The 22,801-nt window shown below is 44.0% G+C and overlaps 1 protein-coding gene across 2 annotated transcripts in view; it reads right to left on the bottom strand.

Moving 5' to 3' along the window:
• The window catches only part of Ryr3 (ryanodine receptor 3), a 569,960-nt gene that overhangs the window by 100,590 nt on the left and 446,569 nt on the right, over positions 1 to 22,801 (bottom strand). For both annotated transcript variants that reach the window (XM_029469442.1, XM_085834580.1), the window contains 9 exons: positions 20,958 to 21,036; positions 17,059 to 17,148; positions 15,763 to 15,909; positions 15,506 to 15,568; positions 14,420 to 14,495; positions 14,179 to 14,302; positions 8,526 to 8,641; positions 7,648 to 7,715; positions 6,680 to 6,801 (listed from right to left, as the gene is read on the bottom strand). In XM_029469442.1, the coding sequence (XP_029325302.1) occupies positions 6,680 to 6,801; positions 7,648 to 7,715; positions 8,526 to 8,641; positions 14,179 to 14,302; positions 14,420 to 14,495; positions 15,506 to 15,568; positions 15,763 to 15,909; positions 17,059 to 17,148; positions 20,958 to 21,036 (885 nt within the window). The remainder of the gene's footprint in view (positions 1 to 6,679; positions 6,802 to 7,647; positions 7,716 to 8,525; positions 8,642 to 14,178; positions 14,303 to 14,419; positions 14,496 to 15,505; positions 15,569 to 15,762; positions 15,910 to 17,058; positions 17,149 to 20,957; positions 21,037 to 22,801) is intronic.

The following is a 22,801-nucleotide window of genomic DNA, read 5'->3' as shown; positions in this document are numbered from 1 at the left end:
AAAGTTCTCACTGTGGAGTCTTTTTCCAGCTGAACTATACTTCATCACTTGTAGTTAGGAAGGCCTTGTGCACCTAGGAAGGAAGCCTGGAGATGTTTCCAATTATGCTGTCAATTGAGCATACCCAGGGTCACTGTGACAGCAGTCCACATGTGTGGGTAATACTCTTGGGAGGAGATTCTATGAACTATTCCACAAAATAGAAACAGAAGAAACACTGCCAAACTCATTTTATGAGGCCACAGTCACCTTGATACCTAATCCACACAAAGATTCAACAGAAGAAAGAGAACTTCAGATCAATTACTCTTATGAATATTGATGCAAACCAAATCCAGGAACACATCTAAAACATCATCTATAGTGATCAAGTAGGCATCATCCTAGGGATACAGGGGTTGTTCAGTATACAAAAGTCCATCAGTTGGGCAGGGATTGTTCAGTATACAAAAGTCCATCAGTTGGAACACAGGGCCCCCAATGGAGGAGCTAGAGAAAGTACCCAAGGAGCTGAAGGAGTCTGTAACCCTATAGGAGGAACAGTAATATGAAATAATCAGTACCCCCTGAGCTCATGTCTCTAGCTGCATATGTAGCAGAAGATGGCCTAATTGGCCATCATTGGGAGGAGAGGCCCTTGGTCTTGCAAAGATTATATGCCCCAATACAGGGAAATGCCAGGTCCAGGAATCTGGAGTGGGTGGGTTGGGGGGCAAGGCGGAGGGAGGGTATAAGGGACTTTTGGGATAGTATTTGAATTGTAAATGAAGAAAATATCTAATAAAAATTGTTTAAATAATAAACAAACAAACAAACCCAAAAGTCCATCAATGTAATCTATATTATAAACAAACTGAAGAAAAAAATCACATGATTATCTTACTAGATGCTGAAAAAGCCTTTGACAAATTCCAACACCCCTTTATGTTAAAAGTTTTAGAGAGATCAGAGATAAAAGGCACATACTTAAACATAATCAAAGCAATAATCGGCAAGTCAATAGTCAACATAAAGCTAAATGGAGAGAAATGTAAAGTAATTCCACTAAAATCAGAGACAAGACAAGGTTTTCCACTCTCTCCCTATTCTTTATAATACTTGAAGTTCTAGCCAGAGAAACAAGACAACTAAAGGAGATCAAGGGGATACAAATTGGATTGGAAGAAGTCAAAGTATTGCTAATTTCGAATGATATGGTAAGCAACCCCAAAAATTCTACCCAGAGAACTTCTATAGCTGATAAACACTTGAGAAATGTGGTTGGATAGAAACTTAACTCAAATAAATCAGTAGCCCATCTTTATACAAATGAAAAACTAGCCAAGAAAGAAATTTGGGGAGCAATACCCTTCACAATAGCCATGAGGAATATAAAGTATCTTGGTGTAACTCTAACCAAGCAAGTGAAAGATCTGTATAACAAGAACTTCAAGTCTTTGAAGAAAGAAACTGAAGAAAATATTAGAAGATGGAAAGATATCTCATGCTCATTGATAAGTATGATTAACAGTGAAAAACAGCCATCTTGCCAAAAGCAAACTGTAGATCCATATTCCAACAAAAAATTTTATAGACATTGAAAGAGCAATTCTTAACTTCATGTAGAAAAAACAATAAACTTAGGATAGCCAAAACAATTCTGAACAATAAAAGAACTTTGGGAGGAATTACCATCCCTGACCTTAAACAGTACTACAGAGCAATAATAATAAAGCGAAACCAAAAAAACCTGCATGGTATTGGTACAGAATCAGATATGTTGATTAGTGGAATCAAATAAAATACCCAGAAATAAACCCACACACTTATGGACACTTGATTTTTGATAAAGAAGCCAAACCATACAATGGAAAAAAGAAAGCATCTTCAATAAATGGTGATAGTCTAAGTGGATGTCTACATGTAGAAGAATGAAATAGATCCATATTTATCACCCTGCACAAAATTCAAGTCCAAGGGGATCAAGGACCTCAACATAAAACCAGACACACTTAATCTGATAGAAGAAAAAGTAGTAAATACCCCTTGAACACATTGGTACAGGAGACAATTTCCTGAACAGAACATCAATGGCTCAGGCTCTAAGATCAACAGTTGATAAATGGAACCTCATGAAACTGCAAAGCTTCTGTAAGGCAAAGGCCACTGTCAATAGGGCAAAACATCAGCCTACATCTTCACCAAAGCTACATGTGACAGAGGGCTAATATCCAAATTTATAAAGAACTCAAGAAGTTAAACACCAACAACCCAAACAACCCAATTAAAAAATGGGGCACAGAGATAAATAGAGAGGAATCTCAAATGGCCAAGAAGCACTTAAATAAATGTTCAAAGTCCTTAGTCATCATGGAAATATAAATCAAAACAACTCTGAGATTCTATCTTATTCAGGTTAGAATGACTAATATAAAAAACTCAAGCACATGTTGGAGAAAGGGGAGCACTCCTCCATTGCTGGTGGGAGTGCAAACTTGTACAACCACTTTGGAAATCAATTTGGCAGTTTCTTAGAAAACTCAAGTTCTACCTCAAGACCCACCTATTCCACTCCTGGGCATATACCCAAATGATGCTCCAACATCCCACAAAGACACTTCTTGCTCAACTATGTTCATAGCAGCTTTATTTTTAACAGCCAGAAACTGGAAACAACTTAGATGTCCCTCAACTGAAGAATGGATAAAGAAAACGTGGTAATCTACACAATGGAATAGTATTCAATTATTAAAAACAAGGACATTATGAATTCTGTAGGCAAATGGATGGATCTTGAAAGTATTATCCTGAGTAAGGTGACCCAGTCCCAAAAGGACATGCATAGTATGTATTCACTTATACGTGGTTATTACCCATAAAATACAGGATGCCCATGTTACACTTCACAGACCCAAGGAGGCTGGACAGGAAGGAGGGCACAAACAAAGATGTTTGAGTCTCACTTGGAAGGGGGAGTAGAATGATCATAGAAGGTGGGTGGAGGGAAGGAACTGGGTGGGAAAAGGGATCATGAGGGGATTAGGGTTTCAGGGTCGGGTGTGGGGAGGAGCAGTAGGGATGGCCATGAGAATGAATGGAAATCTGTACCCGATGGGGAGGGCATTGGGGGGGGATGAGGGACATCTCCAGGAAGAGACAGACACCTGGGATAGGGGAGGTGCCTAAGAATCAATGGGGGTGTCCTTAGCTATGATTCATACCATGGGGTATATGAAGCCTGGGGAGGCTGTGTTGTGTGGCCTGGGAGGAACCCTGATGGAGTGATAGGGACACTAACCAATCCACAAAACGTTTGATCCCAAACTTATTCTGTCTACAAGAAATGCATGGATTGCGGATGGACCAGAGACTGAGGGAACGACCAACCCATAACTGGCCCAATTTGAGTATATTGATGGTACTCTGTTTTGCTTGCAAACATGGCTATCCTCTGAGAGGCTGGACCAACCAATTGAATCAGACAGACATACACCCACAGCCAAATAGTGGATGGAGCTTGGGGACTCTTATTAAAGAATAGGAGGAAAGCTTTCATCCCCTAAGGAGATAGGAACTCCACAAGCAGACCAACAGAATCAACTAACCTGGACCCTTGAGTCTCTCAGAGACCCAATCACCAACCAAAGAACATACATGGGCTGGACCTGGGTCTCTCTGCAAATATGTAGCAGATAAGCAGCTTGGTGTTCATGTGGGTCCCAAACAACTGGAGCGGAGGCTATCTCAAAAGCTGTTGCCTGTATGTAGGATATGTTCTTCTAGCTGGGCTGCCTTGCCTGGTTCTAGTAGGAGAGGAAGCACATAGACTTGCAGAGACTTGATGTGCCAGGGTGGGGAGATACCCAGGAGGGACCCCACCTGCTCAGAGGAGAAGAGGAAAGGAGATGGGGGAAGGATTATGGAAGGGATGACCAGGAGGGAGGCAGTGAGCAGGATGTAAAGTGAATACATTTTTTAAAATGCATGAGATTCACATGCATGTAGATAAAATACTTATGCAGATCATATGTATATATTATGTATGGTATGTGCACACACATATATGTTTATGTGTTTATATATGTGTGTATATATATATATATGATAGACGAGAAAGAAGGATTCAATAAAAAGGAATCTGGTATGTGTCAGGCGCCAAGGCAAGAAAATTGCTAGTTTCAGACTAGCCTGGGATGGGCTGTGGAGCTGGACCTTTAATCCTATCATTTTGGAGGCAGAAGCAGGCAGATTTTTGTGAGCTGGGGGCCATCTGACTTACACAGTGAATTCTAGGCCACCCAGGGCTACATAGCAAGACACATGAAACTGATGAACCAGCAAATAACTCCCCTAGTCCCTTAAACAAACAAACAAAATTAAAGGAATAAAAAGAGTAAAAGAAAAGAAGGAAAGAAAGAAGAAAAGAGTCTGCTGGGATGAACACGCTCAGTGTAAACACAACTGCTTCTGTGGGAGACACCAGCTCACAGATGGATTTGGAAGCTATTTGCAAGGCTGATCAGCTTGCGGTTGTATTCCAGCCATGACAAATGGTGCCTGGTTGAACAAATGTTACATTTCCATGAATTAATAGTCTAAGATCAACAGATGAAGAAAACAGACACACCTGCCCTCTGTTGGATTATCTGAATGTCTTGCATGGCCCTTCATTTTCCTAGCTACTTGTGGAACACACTAGTTCAACCTGAAGGCATAAGATCTTGGGATCAGTACCTGGTCCCAAAGTATCCTTTCTGGCAGGATGGGGTTTCTCCTGTCTTGAGTGGGGCTAGGTGATCACAGCAAAGAAGTGGCATGTGAAAGTGGCATACTTACTCAGGTGGGCAGTGACTCTCGTATATGAAAAATTAATATCAGTGCCTTGTTCATGCAGTGTTAAATAAATGTTAGGCACATCTTCAAGCTGAATATACTCTCAAAGAGTGTGATAGTTAATGGCTGAGCTCTTATTCAGTATGATGTGCATGTTCATTGTCAATGGAGAGTATTCAGACTTTCACTACCCTCCATAGAGCTTTGCTATTTAGAAGTCTAATCCACATGTGGCCAAGCAGGAAGAATCTGAAGCATGCTAGACAGCACCTTTCAGCCTCATTATGAAGGTTTCCTTGTGTTAAGGTCTGTGAAGGAACTCCTACTTTGTGTCTAGAGGAGTTTTAGGCTGGTTTGTGTGTGCATGTGTATGTGCATGTGTATTTGTGTGTGTGTGTACATGTGCATGTGTGTGTACATGTGCATGCCTGTGCATCTGGCAGACAGAGGATGATGTCTGGTGTTCAGTCAGTCTCTACCTTATTCCTGTCGACACAGTGTCTCTCACTGAGGAGCTAGGTTGGTAACCAGCAAGCTCTAGTGATTCTCCTGTCTTAGCTCCCTATAACACCTGAGCTGCAGTTACACATGCAGCCACATTCAGCTTTTTATTTAAGTGCAAGTATCCAAACTCCATTACTCATGCTTGAGCAGTGTCTTAGTTAGGGTTTTACTGCTGTGAAGAGACATCTGACCAAGGCAAGTCTTATAAAGGACAACCTTTAATTGGGGCTGGCTTACAGGTTCAGGGGTTCAGTCCATTATCATGACCACATCTAGGCAGGCATGGTACAGGCAGAGCTGAAAGTTTTACATCTTCATCTGAAGGCTGCGAGTGGGAAGGTTAGCTTCCAGGCAGCTAGGATGAGGGTCTTAAAGCCCACACCCACAGAGACATACCCACCCCATCAAGGCCACACCTACTCTAACAGGGCCATACCTTCTACTAGTGCCACTCCCTGGGCTGAGCATGTGCAAGCCATCACAAGCAGCAAATGCCCTTACCCACTGAGCCACCCCTTCAGCTCTGGGGCTGATACTTCTGAACCAACATTTATCCAATCCTGTAGTTCTAGCTTTCAAATTTCAGATTATTCACACTAGGACTTGTAAGATCTGAGCTTTAAAAATTTAATCTTGCAAGCTTGATAAGGAAGTGACTGGAACTAGTATGTGCCTTAGTGTTTCATGTTTAATTTTCAAGTTTCAGAAGGACCTTGGCCCTCTTTCTCAACATTATTTCACGGCAATTAACCTGTGTATATATGTATTTCACAAGCCCCATGAACACTCCAAAGAGCGCAATTCCATTCGTTTCTGAAATCACTAAGATATATACAATTATAAAAATTTTCAAATCAAGATACTAATCAAGGCTCTGAATTACTAATCATCACGTTATGCATCATTTCCACAGAGAACTTGTCATTTAGTCTCCAGGTAGCTGATATCTTAAATATGTGCTAATATCGTTATATTAGCACTGAGAATGGCAGTTTGAACAAGTATCCTTCTAGGGTCCATGTATAAGAAGCTGTCTCTAGGGTACTGCTACTGAGAGGTTAAGGACTCTTGGAGGATGGAGCTGAGTGCGAGGTTTTGGGTCAATGGGGTATGACCTTAAGGAGGTTTTAGGATGCTGTCATTTTTGCCTTCTGGCCATGAGCTGGGCAGTTTGCCTCACAGTGAGCTCCTTATCACTGCTTTCTAGATCCCTCACCATGGGATGAAAGAAAGGTGTCTACTGGATTTAAACTTCAGAACTATGGGCTATGTAAACCTTTTAGCTTTACGTATCTCAGGCATGTTGTTACAGGAACTCAAAGCTGACTACCACAGCGGCCCTCTCTTGATTTCACAGACTTACCTGGCCACCATTTCTTTCTCTTTATGGGAAGCATACCCACTGCTGCTGAGCGGCTTCAGAGGAGACGACAGGAAATACAGGCGGTGGTTGGTGAAGTACTGGTCAACCAGTGGGAGGAGAACCTGGAAGCCATCGAATGTCACTTTTAAAGTAGCTGATCAAAGTCTATCTGACAGTTCCTTTTAAAGAATTCATTCTTGATGAACAAAGGCATCTCAACACTGGCTGTGGATTTCCAGGGAATTCTACTCTTGGTCTCACTTTGCATCATCATCATCATCATTATTATTATTATTATTATTATTATGTGCATTTAACAAGAAGTGTTGGAGTTATGCAAAAGAAAAGACTATTAACAAATACCCTTGTGTAAGGACCCAATTTCAAGGAAATATCTGGGAAAACTCAAACTTCCTTCTTGGCCATCACATCAACACCTGCACTCCAGGTATGGCTGAGCCCTCAACCTAAGCGTCTGTCTCTGCTTCTTATGGCAAAGATACTGAAAGACACTTGGTTCCTCTCAACAGGGTTTTGTGGATAACATTCATTGGTACCCAAATGCATTCTCTCCTTCTTAGCCACAGAACAGCTGGTTTTAGTGAGACAGGGCTGCGGAGCTTGCTTGGCTTCCTTTGTAGCTGGAGTAAATTAAATTGTCTCGCTGGTGGCACTAAGTTAGAATTTCAGAAAAGTAGCAGCTTGCTTGCCCCTCTCTTTGCTTTACACACCAGTTTCCCACAGATGCGGTACAATTGAGCTTGTTTGGAGCACACTAGCAAGAAGCACCCTGTTACAGATGGTACAGAACGAGTCAGGAGGATCCCTAAGCTACAGTATGGAGCTGAGCAGGCTGCATACTTCCTTGGAACTCCTACCGGCTCTGTGTCTGTTTTACAACAAGCAAATTTACCTCTGTCTCCCTGAAAGCTTTTGGACTAGATCCTGAGTGAAGGAGAAATACTTACTTTGGCAAAGAATTTGATCTCCTGGTCATGGGGAGACTTCTCTGTCTTCCCACTGCTGACAATGGCTTCTGCAAAGACAGGAGTAACAAACCTCGGTCAGAGAAAACAAACAAACAGACAAACAGATAAACAACCACAGTATTTTTAGAAGCAGAGCAGCTTTTCAAAAAGTCAAGGAGCAAGCCTAGTTGCTTTCATAAAATAACATCTTTCGAAGCATGTTGAGACGTGCTGGTTGGGTATGTGTCATGTCAACTCTCTCACTACACCCTTTTCTGAAGCAGCTTCAGTGATGTCCATAGTCACAAAGTGTGGGAAAAGTTAATGAGATGAGTTGCTTTGTCAAACAACACAAGAGCTCATCAAATCCAGCAGAGAAGCCAAGGAACTAAACTAGGTGGGGTGGGGGATAAATCTCAGCCACTATTCTCCACCCAAATTAAATGTCTCCGTGGATCACAAACATCGATGACATAAGAAGATCACTCCTGGGACTGGAGAGATGGCCCAGTAATTAAGTGCACCGGCTGCTCTTTCAGAGGTCCCAGGTTCAATTCCCAGCAACCACATGGTGGCTCACAATCATCTGTAACAAGATCCAGTGCCGTCTTCTGGTATGTCTGAAGACAGTTATAGAATACTCATGGAAATAAATAAATCTAGAAGAAGAAGAAGAAGGAGGAGGAGGAGGAGGAGGAGGAGGAGAAAGAAGGAGAAGGAGAAGGAGAAGGAGAAGGAGGAGGAGGAGGAGGAGGAGGAGGAGGAGGAGAAGAAGAAGAAGAAGAAGAAGAAGAAGAAGAAGAAGAAGAAGAAGAAGAAGAAGAAGAAGATCACTCACAATACCAAATTCTTTCCTGCTATTTTGCTGTTCCACTTACCCAAGTGAGCAATAAACTCTTGAGCAGCGTCAACATACTTCAGGATCTTCTTCAAAAACTTGTAGGCAAATCTCTTCTCCATGGAGGAGGCATCCAGCTCCAAGTCCTTCATGCCTCTAGATTGAACAGAGATGGAACCCCCGGGAGTAGCAGGGAAAAATCACGTGACTTTGGTGCACCACCCATCCTCCCCATGCTGCTGAATCTAATTTTCAGTGTGGACAGCTGCTGTTAGTGGCTCATCATCTGACTGACTCGTGCATTTGGACTTGACTGTGCGGGCACACAACACTTCTGCTACAGTAATTTCTCAGCAGAGTCTTCAGAGAGAGCTTTATAATTATTACTAAAAGATACTGAGGTGGAAGTCAGAGACGGTGACAAATACTCATATGTTTGACCTGATGCTGGCCGTAAATGGACGTGAATATAAACTGGGTGGAATGAAGGAAGCAATATGTTATTGTCATGTTTCAAGCCTGGGACAAAGGGCTGAGCTGCCTATTTAACATTATCAAAGCAGATCTGGCCTCCAGGTTCTCCCAGCCTCTCTCAGTCCCTACCTGTTACAGGGTGTGTTTGCCATACCCCACCTTCTACCTGAAACTCTCCAGCCCAGGAGCTGGGCTGTCCCTCCACCAGCGACTCTTGCCTATATAACCCAGCCATTTTGGTTACACTGCCCTGGTCTTTTGTTTTTCCTCCCCCTTGGTCTCTTGCCCTTTTGACTACTGCTTCTGGTTGTCTTCTCTCCCTCTTTGGTTATAGTAAAGGAGAAATTTTCTTTTCTGTGAGTAAGGAATTTTATCAGCAAATTACACCCCACATTCTTCTTAGTGCTAGAAAGAGGATTAAAGCCGGGCAGGGAGTTTTCTCAACAGCTTCTCTGGAGGCTGTCTCCTCCTGCAGCATGACCTTTCCCACCCGACAATGTGACAAATATGTTTCTTTGTCATTTTCTTCCTATGAACTACAATAGAAATATTTGTATAGTTTTTATTTACTTGGCATTAGCTAGCAACAATCTATAGGAAATTAAAAAAGAGAAATATCTTGCTGTCAACTACTTCTTTGAAGGGGAATGGGCAGGGTCTCAGAGCAGGGTCTCTAGCCGGTTTCTCCTCCTATAAAGAAGCTGGCAAGCACAATGCTCTGGAGCTCACCACAGACATCTGATCAAAGACTTAGGTGGTCCAAGCCAACTTGATAGAAAACATCCATCCATGTGTGTGGAGCGCCGCTATCTCGTAAACATCCTGTGCTGAGCCATTTCCTCAGTACTATCTCGTAAACATCCTGTGCTGAGTCATTTCCTCAATAACAACTCGTAAACATCCTGTGCTGGAAATCCCCGCCCCGGGCAGCTCCGCCTCAGGGATGGGGCAATCAGTGTTGAGCCAATCATGGCTTGCCACGTCCGAGGCAGGGAGAATTTCTTATAAAAGGGAGGGGCTCGGATTGCCTGGGGTCTCCGGTTGTGAAGCTTATGCTCTCCCTCTCAAGACGCATAAAGCTTGCTGCAGAAGAACCCTATTGTGTGTGGTGTCCTTATTCGCGGGCGAATTAGAGAACACTCACATCTGGTGCCGAAAACCCGGGAAAACAAAGAACATCGTGAGCACCGTCGGAGATCCCTCGGTGACGGGGAGGGTCCAGAACTGCAGGAACTACGTCTCGGAAAGGTATGCCTGAATTTTACCTGACCCTTTCGCACTCCCTTCAACTAACTGGGCCGTGGGAGGGATTGCCCGAGGCTTTAATTATCGTCTTCGTGGCTTTGGTTGTATGGTTCCTAGCCCGAAAGAAAGGGCAAAAGGTTTTAGAAGCTATGCAGGAAGGTATGTCAGAATCCGAGCGTAGTGAGAGGATGGGTGTGCGCACAAAAACCGTAAAAAAGGCAAAAAAGGGAAGTGAAAAAGGACCTCCCGGGAGAAATAGAAAGGGAGAGAAGGGGAGCAGCAGGCCCGGGTTATATCCAACCCGAGAACTGGCTGCCCTCCACCTAAGAGATACCTCGGATTCTTCTGAAACCGAGGATAGTAAGCTGACCTCGGAGGAAGAGGGCGAGTTAGAAGAAGAAGCAGTTAGATATAAAGGAGAAAGGTATCACCCAGATGAAGGCGGGCGACCTGAGTCAAGTAAGCCCGCGTCCGGTGTCTTCTCTAAGGATAGGAGATTGTTGGCTGCCGCCATTCCCTCCGCTCCCCCACCTTATGAGGCCCGGTCATCCACAACTTCCTTTTTTCCCCAAAGGATCCTCCGCAAGCTACACTTAGCGTTTCCTGTTTATGAACAGGAAGGGGGGAGAATCTACGCTCCTGTAGACTATAGTCAGATAAAAGATCTTGCAGAATCAGTAAGAAAATATGGTCCCAATGCTAATTTTACTATTATGATTCTTGAAAGAATGGCACAAACTGCCATGACACCTAGTGATTGGCAAATGGTGGTTAAGGCCGCCTTGCCTACCATGGGACAATACATAGAATGGAAAGCCTTGTGGCATGAGGCAGCCCAGTCCCAGGCCAGGGCCAACGCAATAGCCCTTACGCAAGAGCAGCGGGATTGGACATTTGACCTTTTAACAGGCCAAGGCCCGTGGGCCGCAGATCAAATTAATTACCATTGGGGGGCGTACGCCCAGATTTCCAGCACAGCCATACGGGCCTGGAAGTCACTTAATCACAAGGGAGAAACCACCAATCAGCTTACAAAAATTGTTCAAGGGCCCCAGGAGCCCTTTGCCGACTTCGTCGCACGCATGGTGGAGGCGGCAGGAAAAATCTTTGGGGACCCAGAGGGGATAGGACCCTTTATTGAGCAACTGATTTTTGAACAAGCCACCCAGGAATGCAGGAATGCCATTGCTCCTAGAAAATCAAAAGGGTTGCAAGAATGGCTAAGAGTGTGTAGAGAGCTTGGAGGTCCACTTAGCAATACTGGCCTCGCGGCCGCCATCATGTTAGCACAAAAGCATCCTCCACAAAAGAAGACCGGTGAATGGACCTGTTTTAATTGTGGTAAGCCTGGACATTTCAAAAGAGATTGCAAAGCCCCAGACAAGAAAGGGGGGGTCTTGACCCTCTGCACGAGGTGTGGTAAAGGGTACCACAGAGCAGATCAATGTCGCTCAGTGCGAGATATACAGGGAAGGCTTTTGCCTCCATTAAATGTTCCTGCTCCCAATGTGTCAAAAAACGGGTCACTGGGCCCACGGTCCCAGGGCCCTCAAAGATATGGGAACCGGTTTGTCAGAACATCCGGGATGGCGGAAGAAGCGACCCAGGAAGACCCACAAGGGTGGACCTGCGCGCCGCCTCCGACCTCCTACTAATGCCCCAAATGAGTATCCAACCAGTACCTATAGAGCCAATGTCACCTTTGCCCCCTGGGACCATGGGCCTTATCCTCGGACGAGGATCACTCACCTTACGGGGCCTAGTGGTCCATCCTGGGGTTGTTGACCATCTACACTCCCCCGAAATACAGGTCTTATGTTCCAGCCCCAGGGGTGTGTTTTCCATCAGTGCAGGAGATAGGATAGCTCAATTGCTGCTCCTCCCCGACACCCTCTGGGAGGACTCCCCAGGCCCCAGTCCCAAAACGATGGGGTCGTCAGGAACTGATTCAGCCTACCTTGTTGTATCCCTGAATGAAAGGCCCAAACTCTGCCTCGAAGTAAATGGAAAAAGGTTTGAAGGTATTCTTGATACCGGGGCAGACAAAAGCATTATATCCACGCACTGGTGGCCAAAAGCTTGGCCCACTACAAAATCGTCCCACTCTCTACAAGGTCTGGGATATCATTCATGCCCTGCCATAAGCTCAATGAGTTTGACCTGGAAGGCTCCTGAGGGACAAAAGGGTAAATTCGAACCTTATGTGCTCCCGCTCCCAGTAAACCTTTGGGGGAGAGACATTATGCAACATTTGGGCCTAACCCTGTCCAATGAAAAAATCGTGTCGGAGGAAGGGTTGAACAAGGCAAAAAACATGATGCTATAATTTCACATATGCCGCTAATCTTTCTAAGAGTTTGTCCCAACAGCTGCTATATAATTGGACGTCTGATTTTGATCAAACCCTCCAGAAACTTAGATTGGCCATCGTCCAAATCAATTCCACCAGACTTGACCTCTCCTTGACCGAAGGCTTTTCGTCATGGATTTCTTCTGCTGTTTCTTATTTTAAGGAATGGGTGGGGGTGGGTTTGTTTGGAATTCTCCTTTGCTTCGGATCGGTATCTAGCTTATGGTTAATTTGCAAATTATATAAGAAAAATAATAGAGACAAAATCATGATATCCCAGGCGCTTGCTGCCTTGGAGCAGGGGCAATCTGCACAGGTATGGTTGGCGGCGCTTAAACAAAATCGATTTGCACCACTGGTCGCTGGCTGCCCGCGCTTTAGCGGGTGAGCTTCAGCAGCCCTAGAGGATTGTAGAGCAATGCATCGCACAGGTGGTCCCCCCGTCCCACCTGGGGAATATGCCGTCTAGTGGGGGTTTCCTGCCCTAGTCTTCCCCTCCTCGAAAAAATGGCAGAGGGACAGGTCGGAGCAACTTCGGGTCCCACTCAAGCCTAGTTGTTGCTTGCGGACATAGTTCTTACATCTCTGAGTAAGAGGATTCGGCCAATGTTCCCGTCCTCTCATACTGGGTGTCCAGTTGGTTTTATTAGACAAAAAAGGGGGAGATGTGGAGCGCCGCTATCTCGTAAACATCCTGTGCTGAGCCATTTCCTCAGTACTATCTCGTAAACATCCTGTGCTGAGTCATTTCCTCAATAACAACTCGTAAACATCCTGTGCTGGAAATCCCCGCCCCGGGCAGCTCCGCCTCAGGGATGGGGCAATCAGTGTTGAGCCAATCATGGCTTGCCACGTCCGAGGCAGGGAGAATTTCTTATAAAAGGGAGGGGCTCGGATTGCCTGGGGTCTCCGGTTGTGAAGCTTATGCTCTCCCTCTCAAGACGCATAAAGCTTGCTGCAGAAGAACCCTATTGTGTGTGGTGTCCTTATTCGCGGGCGAATTAGAGAACACTCACACATGTGTGATAGAGTGTCTTAGGACATCTCGATGTGTTGCCCCTCCCTAGGGGAGCTGCAGCTTCAGAAGAATCAGTTCCTGTGCCTCAGAGGAGGCTTCTGTTGGTTGTGCTTGCTGCTGTTATTATTATGTAGTGTAACAAGGCATAAAACAATCAGATCAAAGTGTGGAAGAACTGTTGGTTCTATGAAAACCAAGCAGCTATTTCACAAAGATCGTCAGCTGCACATTCATAGATATAGTTTTGAATTAAGGATAAGTAAGGGATAGGGGAGAAATCTAAAAAATAATCTAGCATATCAAACCTTGGTTTGCTTATACCTCAAATTCTTATTCCTCTTTAAAGGCAGCTAAATTCTAAAGCTTCCTGGGTGTATTATGAATATGGTTTATCACTCCAATTGCTGGAGAATATATTAAGAAAAAGCTTTGACCTATAACATTATTTTGTGAGTGTATATACATGTGTTCATTATAAGCCCATTCAAAAGTTTCAAGCACTGTCTTGAATCTAATGGTTTTTGTAGCTGGGTGATTAAGTACCCAGTGGGGAGATCAAGCTCACATCATCTCTGCCCCACTAATACCACATGGAAGATGACTTACCTAGAAACTAGAATGCCATTCACCTGGAGGAATTTGAACAGGTCCTGGGCCTTCTCTCGATCCCTGAACTTTTCCTTGGCAGTCAAGGTGTCATATGGTACCAAAAGTGGGTGGCTGCCACCACCTGAAGTAAGATGAGAGATAAACACAGACAGTGTCTTTCTTTGTACTTCTGGGAAAACGGAACTACTACCGCCCCACTCACTCCCTTTCCCCACGGGATGCCCCAGAACAAGCTCACCTTTGCTTTCCAGCTCCAGCTTCTTCTTCTTGGCCCAGATATTGTGATAGTTCTCAGCCACCACCTCCACCATTCCCTGTGCCCCAATCCGGAGACATAGAGAGAAAGCAAGCAAGAAAAATGGCTTCCTATTTTCCTGGTTCTGGAAAAGCTCCACCAGATGCCTTCCACCCGCTGCCGGAGGTCTACCTTTATTGATTAGTCTGTGTGACACAGCTCATTAGTTTTTATCATCCCAAACACAGAAAACCCTTTCAGATTCTGCCCTTCCTTTGCAACTTATTATCCTGGCAGTTGAGGGCATCCATGAGAAACACACATTCCTGCCAAAGCTACTAACACCTCCTTTAGCTTAGTATTATACTTCTTACCCAAGATAGGGAGCTGGCTAGGAGAAGTCAAGCTAAAGCTAAGAATCTATGAAAATCTTTACCTCACAGATTTTTTTTTAAATAAAAATCACACCTTGCTGAAAACTACTGCCATTGGGATTTACCAAATAGAATGAATCTTTCTATGAGGCTTATACAGCTTTGACCTAGAGCAAAGAAAAAATAAAAAACAAAGCAAAACTCCCCTTACGGCCCAAGGAGCTGGTCTATTGGCTTCTTCTTCCCCAGGCTAGAGCAGAGGCCACAGACACCAATATGTGCAGAAAGGAAGGAGTGGAGGGAAGAACCTCAAACCTTTTAGGTACATCTTTTTGGTTTTCATCTTTTCCAGGTCCTATAGTGATGTTTTCTTGCACCATTGTGGAGAAACTGAGCAGGTCCACCATGGCACGTGCAGGGTGTCCTCATGGCTACTGAGATTAACAAGGGCCAGGCAAGCATTTCCATCCAGGTGCTGCAGCACCCTTTATGGTACTCTTGGAAGCACAGCTTCCTCTTCTTAGATGACTGGTTAATTCTCTAGTGTTCCCTCACAGCCTAGGCACACCACAGCCCTCTTTAGATTTAAGATCATAGTTGTGATATGTTCTAGGCACAATCTCTGCTTTTCCACTTTAACTCTTCAGAGGGCAACATGCCCTGTACTAGAAAGGTCTTGAAAGCACAGACATTCTGCATCTAGGTTGGCACTGACCTGAAGCTCCCTGGACAGCACAACATTTGAGAGATCCAGAGGGGCAGGGCTGTAACTATTGCCCTAGGACAAAAGAACCAGAGTTACTAGGTTTGCCATTGTTTTCCTTTTTCCCACCAGCCTCCATAAACACATGGCTGCCCTAAGCCCCACCCCTCACCTTAGGTGGTCCCATCATCAAACCCCAGTGAGAGCTTTCCTAGATTCTTCATGGTTTTTGTTGGCCAAGGGTTGGTTACTGAGTGTGGCAATCATACCTGATTGGTCTGGGACACACATCGAAGCTTCTCATTCTCTCTTTGTTGAACCAAGGCTTCTCCTTCTTTGGTCCTTTCCACCGTCCAGCCCACAGCCAGCATGGTTTTCAGGGACTCTCTGGCAGGCCAGCGATAAATTTCCTTCTCCTAGAAGAAGTGTGTATAGAAGAGCCATGCAGAACACACTCTACCCTTCTCTCCACAGCACACAGAGGTGGTCATTTGTTCTATCCCTTCCTCACAAGGTCAAAATGTCATGTGCAGCATCTTGAATACAACACATAACCTTTTTGATACTTTTGAATATAAAATCCCAGGCCTACAGTCTTTTTTTACTAGGGGAAATAAACCAATATTATCAATGGCATTATCTACAGTTTATAGAGAAGTGAACAACCAAGAAAAATACTCATTTTGTCTTATGTTTAAGATGGGACATTGTCAAAATGCATTTACACTAGGCTCTGAGTTTATCCTGAGAAACAGAACTTTTTTTTTTTTTTTTTTTTGGTTTTTTGAGACAGGGTTTCTCTGTGTAGCCCTGGCTGTCCTGGAACTCACTTTGTAGACCAGGCTGGCCTCGAACTCAGAAATCTGCCTGCCTCTGCCTCCCGAGTGCTGGGATTAAAGGTGTGCACCACCACCGCCCAGCTGAAACAGAACTTTTTATAATTCTTTTGATGGATGCCCAACTTCATGAATGGCCAACACTTAAAGGTATGTATGTCATCCTTTACATATGACACTAAACTTAACCTTACAAAGAATGCTTACTGATTGTAAGACTGGACTTCACAAATGGGATGAACATGTACTTAATTGGGAAGGAGAGAGAGAGAGAGAGAGAGAGAGAGAGAGAGAGAGAGAGAGAGAGAGAGAGAGAGAGAGAGAGAGAGAGAGAGAGAACACAAGAGAATGAGAACAAAGGAGCGACACATTTCTACTTTCACTGGGATTTTCTGTATTCCACATAGCAGAACTCTCTTTGGTCTAAATCTTTTCCTAGCAATTTCTTCATCCTGTATCCATAGCTTAATAGTCTAACAAAGCCTCTTCCTAGGTCAGTTGCAGGAAGAACACATTTTGGGCCACCTGTAAGAACTAAGTTGGTCTTCTTTCACCCATGGTTTCTCAGAGCCAAAGAATAGAAAGTTGGGACTTGAGAAGTGGCACACAGGGCCAGTTTGCCAGTTCATAGAACCTGCTAAGGACTGTAAGAGGCACCAATTTTCTGACCCAATCCCAAAGGAAGGGCATACATAACACAGCTATGTGGTTACAAATCCTGTCTCTTACCTTCTCTGTTAATGTCTTGAAGGGCCGTATTAGCGGGTGGGTCTTCACATTTTCATCCAGAGAAATCCCATATTTCCATCCACTGTGACTCTGTAGAAAGTTCTCAGTTCAAAGAGCCAGCTAGATGACCCAGATCTCTGCCTGTTTTCTCAAGTAGCATAATGGATCATGACAGAGATTAAGTAGTCCCTTAGCAAGTGTCTAACTGATCCTTTCAGGCTGTCAAGTCTGTGCCTCCAGAATCCTGACCTCTGCTCTTGTATCCCTTCTTGTTTCAGCTACTGTCCTCTTCACTTATTTGCTTGTAAATTTTAGAGCCACTTAGAAGGCTGTTTCAGCAAACACTGAGAACACTGTGCCTCAGAACAGGGTATCAAACTCACAGCAAGATCAGTAGGTAGCACTCAGAGGGGACCAGGTCTACCACCTGCTCTGTACAGGTAGCTGCTTGGCAAAATCACAGCAGTGCATACTTTTTAGAGTCATGGAAGCTGAAGACAGTAAAACACCATTGGAGGGCACCTTTTTCAGTAGAGTCCTAGGCACCGTGGATACAGAGCTCAGTAGAAGCCCCTCATTTCCCCGGCCTCAAAACCCTAAAACTCCTAACTGCTCCTTCCATTCTCAATCTCTGCTTGTCAATGTGTATGCTCTCCAAATTTCTATCCCTTTCCAAGAAACACATACTTCCTGGCTACTTTGTCTAGGTTTGTGGTTTCAGTTCTCCCTGATGAAGGATGTTAAATCAGTATTTCTAGAGAGAAGCTAACCCCTGATTTCCAAACACTGTGGGCTGGGCCCTGCCTGATGTGCTCAGTAGTGTGTCTGAGCAGGACCCAGCAGTCATTTCTTTAAATGCCCCCTCCTCTTGGGTTTCTTGACCCCTCTCAAGCTCCTACTTGGTCTTTAATGCTCTAACAGAGGAGTCCTTGTTTACTTCACAGCGTACCTGATATCTCTCTGCCTCCTAGGCTCACCCCTTTGCCCACCTCTCTCCGCTGGCTTCCTTCGTAGTATTGAGCTCACCTAGAGGACTCCAGTAGCTTCCTGAGCACTCTCCCTGCTTCCAATCTGTCACCTATTCGTGGATTAATTTTCTACTATTGTTAGGTGATATTCAACCCAAATCGTTCTGCTAGAGAGTTCTATTTTCTTATGATTTCTGACTGTCACTTTCTACCATGGGAAAAATGTAAACTCTAATATGACTTCTAAATCTGAAAAAACCTCTCCACATGTATCTCCTACCCTCTTCCATGTTCTACTTCATATTCTAGCTCTGTGGTTCCCCAATGCTGATAAATTCTCTCTTGCCGTGCTTGGTCTGCATGTGCTGACTCGGCAATAAATTCATCCCTTCCATGTGATGAATGTCTATCCATCTTTTATAATAGGTTATAATGCTACTACTCTAGATTGCATCTCTGGACACCAGCTGTGGGATTTGATACTCCTATGTGGTCTAACCCTGTGCTCATGCCAATCATAGAACTGTATAATCTGTAGCACTGTGGCTGCATAATTCTGTTTCTCCTGTAGGAAGAGTGGTACTTTAAAAATTTTTAATTATGTATATATGTGTGAGTGCATGTGAGCTCAGTGTCCTCAGAAGTCAGAAGAGGGTGATGTAGCTCCCAAAGCTCGAGTGAGAGGCAGTTGTGAGTTGCCTCGTGTGGGTACTGGAAGTGCATTTAGGTCCTGTGTAAGAGCAGTTTATACTTTTAACTATGGAGCCTTCTCCCCAGCCCCAGGAAGAGGTTCTCGAGGTTAAGGGGAAATACTCTTCTTCTCTTGTTAGATAACCAGCACCACTGCGCAATGCTGAGCAGATATCCTCGCCCTCATGACCCCTCACACTGGCATCAGGGAGCAATACTAATCAACTAATCAAACACTAGTAGATATGATAACTGGGCTAAATGTATGAATGTGGAACTGTTATAGGTATATTAATATATTCATATAGAGATCTCTCTCTCTCTCTCTCTTTTTTTTTTTTTTGGTTTTTCGAGACAGGGTTTCTCTGTATAGCCCTGGCTGTCCTGGAACTCACTTTGTAGACCAGGCTGGCCTCGAACTCAGAAATCTGCCTGCCTCTGCCTCCCAAGTGCTGGGATTAAAGGCATGTGCCACCACGCCCGGCTATAAATATCTTAAAAATACTGTGAAGGAAAAGAATAAGGTACTAAGATGACCGGTATACAAGAAATCTTGGAGAGTGTCAGCTTAGGAATGCATATCTGAATTGTCACCTGCAGGGTGACTTAGGGATGGCAAGTGACAACCTTGCTCAGTCAGGGAAGTTTTTTGTGCACAAGTAGAGTGTGTGGCAGAGGATCTAAAAGCTCAGGGAGTGGCTTATGGGCAGAGACAAAGGGGAGATCTCACTGAGGGTCAGGCAGGGCAGCACTACTAGGCTACTTGGGGATTTTGACCTTTGTTTTAAGAAGAATTAGAGCTTGTTAAGGAATTTTAAGATGGGACAGGGGCTGGACAGAAAAACTACTAATATCATGTGACCAAATATGCATATTGGAACTATTACTTGTTTGTGGTGTGAAGAAAAGACTGGAGAAAATAAGTCTGCATGAGGAAGCCAGCCAGACGATCACAGTTTCTGGGGCCAGAGGTGACACAGCTGGGAGTGAAGTCATGGCAAAGGGACGGTGGGTGCTGTATAAATTCATAAAGAGTCAAAGGGGTAAAATCCACCCAATTTGGAGATGGATGAACTATGGATGTGGATTCATAGAACACTGCTTCTCCTCAATCCATGGTTTGGACAAGTAGCCACAGTGAAACTAGAGATTAGAAAACCATATATTCTAGAGTAAGAAAATCCAGCTGACAGCCCATTTTTTGTTTTATTTTCTTTTGTTTTTTCTTAAATAAAGTTTTATTGTCACACGGGCCCTCTTTTATTGTCAACATTTTGTCTGTGGCTACTTTTGTGGAAATGAGCTGTGGCCATGGAAGCTGTCTGACCCACAGAGCTGCAAATGTTCATTGCCCATTTCATTATAGATTATTTGATTATTTCCATGACCTTTACACAGAAAAGGCTTGCCCATCCTGGTCTAAAATCATGAGGCACAGCTTATTCTACAGTTCAGTGGTTGTTGTCATCAGCGTAAGTAGGAACACTTGAGAGAACTGGAGATGAGTACAGCTCCACATAGAACTGAGATGCTGGCTCATGGTTTCCTTTTATCTATAAGTACACGATAGGGAAATGACTTTCTATGGCCCTGCCTTAAAAATATGTCCACTGTTGCAAGCCGAGCAATGGTCCCATCCTTCAATGGCTGCTCACTCCAATCCAGCATGGTTTGGTACAGCAATTAAACTTATTAAGCAGCCCAACTTCACGTGGGAGGAGTTTTAACAGCAGATGTCCCAAGTGCCTAGATATTCTAGCGGCCTCCACTAAAGGAAGACCCTCAATGGCCTTTCTGGAATACGGTTCAGCTTCCTAAGCAAACAGAAGAGTGAGACATTCAATTTTACTTGTTCTTTTCCAGCAGTGAGTTTAAAAAAAACAAAAAAACAAAAAAACAAAAAACAACAAGCTTCCCGCCCAATGAAGCATGTGTGTTAAGCACACACAAGGATGTGTTAGGGCATAAACTCCAGGCAATGCAATGATCAGAAAGCTATTGACACTTCCAGAATTGTTCGTTTTCTTGAACACAACAAATGAGCACCACCAGCTGCCACTGCCTCTTTTGCTGACCTCTACCAGCCCTAGGAAATTGCTGCCCAGAAATAATGAATGCTCTTGGCATGGAGACTCTGTCACTTTAGACAAATCAGGCAGATTTCCAGGATCACACCCAGTAATGTTCTTGGGCTCCCTCCCCCCTCTTCCTGACAATTGCCAATCGGCTGATAATCCCTACCTTGTCACAAGCCCATTTATCATGAGAATGCTCAGCATACTTGGTGACAATGTATTCCAATTTTTCAGGCAAGGAAAAACTGAATTGAGAGACAAAAAAACAAAACAAACCATTATAGATTCCATAAGTGTTTTAGCTAGACATGGCAGATGGCAGGTTGAAGTAGCACTTTGCTGTCACTCATGGGATTCACTGTCACTCATGGGATTGCCCATCACATAGCTTAAGCTACTTTAGACACAGTGATACTACTGAGCAGGGTGGTGAGGCCAGTGTTGTGTTTCAGGTACCCACCCAGGTCTGACCACAGGGTTTCTCTGCAGAATCATCTGGGCTCTCCTGGCTCCACTGTGGTTACAGAGCCAGCTCTGGTCTCTGTCAGTGAGAATCTTGTCATCCTACAGCTCCAGTCTAGATTGTGTAGCTAGAAGGTCAGATGTTACAAAATACTGATTGTCTCTCAGTTTGAATTAGTGACACATTGTGACTAGTGTTTTGGAGACACAGTAGATGCCTGTCATTTCTGTTTGCCTAACAGCTCTTATCCATTCTTCAATTTCCTGTGTGTCAGATGGTCTTCTGGTATTGCATACAAAGTTAGGTGCATGGCCAGCAAGGTCAGGTCTATGACTAGATGGATCAAATTCACTTGAATCTAGAATTCAATGAGACAGGGGCATCTCAAGGTGATTCATCCAATGGAGACAGCTGACGGTTGTCATTGTCCTTGGGGAGGCTTGGCTCATGAACTTTTTATTAGGTTCTGGTTATGACTCTGTGTCCTGGTAATCAGGGTTGCTTTGTTTTAGAGATAAGACTAGTGTTGTTCTCACATTACTCAATTTACTGATGCCTAAGGTTTGTTTGAAGCAACAAGAGCTGTCAAAGCGCTATGAAGCTTGCTTGTTGTTGGCACTCGATTGTGAGAGGGATGTTGATAATGTGTAACACATCCGCTCCTCACTTCACTTACCCTATCAGCTTTGTGGGCACTAACATTTTTACAAAGGCAAACTTCTCTAAAGCTAGTGTCTGTTTTCTTTTCTTGCCCAATCTTCCATTTTTACCACATTCTTTATTTCTTCCCTGTAGGAGGCCCGATTCTGTTTCTCACCAGCCCCTCAATTAAGGTTTCCTCCAATGGAATGCGCACTTAATTTATCAATTACAAACTTTATACTTTAGCAGAGCTGATACTCCCAGGAAGGGTTTAGGCTCCTATCTGAGAACCTCTGTCACCAAACACAGGTCCCGGCAATCATACGGGATCGGTCATTTCCTGCTCATTTTGAAGAGTTTTGTCCTCTTTGTTAAAATGTACCCAGGGATGAACTCAGTCTGCTCCTGGACACATGCTTTGGAACTGGGGAGGGGTGCCTCAAGATCTAACACAGCAATTATTTTGCCCCAAGGATAAATTGACTTGTATCTGCAGTTGGATGAGAGCACCTGTTGGTCTGTTGAGAAACAGTAAAGGCTCCTGGATACTCATGGGAAGGAATTTTAAGGTACCACTGTAGGGTAGCTGCAAAGATCTGGCATTGTTTAGCATGGCAAAGAGCAGATCCAATTTCTCAAAGGACCACAAGCATTCTACTACCACTGAGGGCTTCCTAAGGTTCTGCTCTTACTATGGAGTTGTTTTGGTATTATTATATCTCTATAGGCCTGATTTGTAAAGAACAAAGTTTTTTTTTGTGTGTGTGAAAAGAACTCATTAATAAATTAATTTTATCACTTATCAGGGTGGGCTTTGTAATGCCTCAGACAACATTTATTTTTGAGAGTGTGTCTCTTTCATGTATTAAACCAACCCCTCTCAAAAGTCTGAGATATAAGTAATA

This window comes from Mus caroli, unplaced genomic scaffold (assembly GCF_978045245.1).
Source record: "Mus caroli unplaced genomic scaffold, Mus_caroli_1 scaffold_2, whole genome shotgun sequence".
In the NCBI taxonomy this organism is placed as follows: domain Eukaryota; kingdom Metazoa; phylum Chordata; class Mammalia; order Rodentia; family Muridae; genus Mus; species Mus caroli.
The sequence above is the reverse complement of the archived record's forward strand: the minus strand, read 5'-3'. Positions and strand labels throughout refer to the sequence as shown.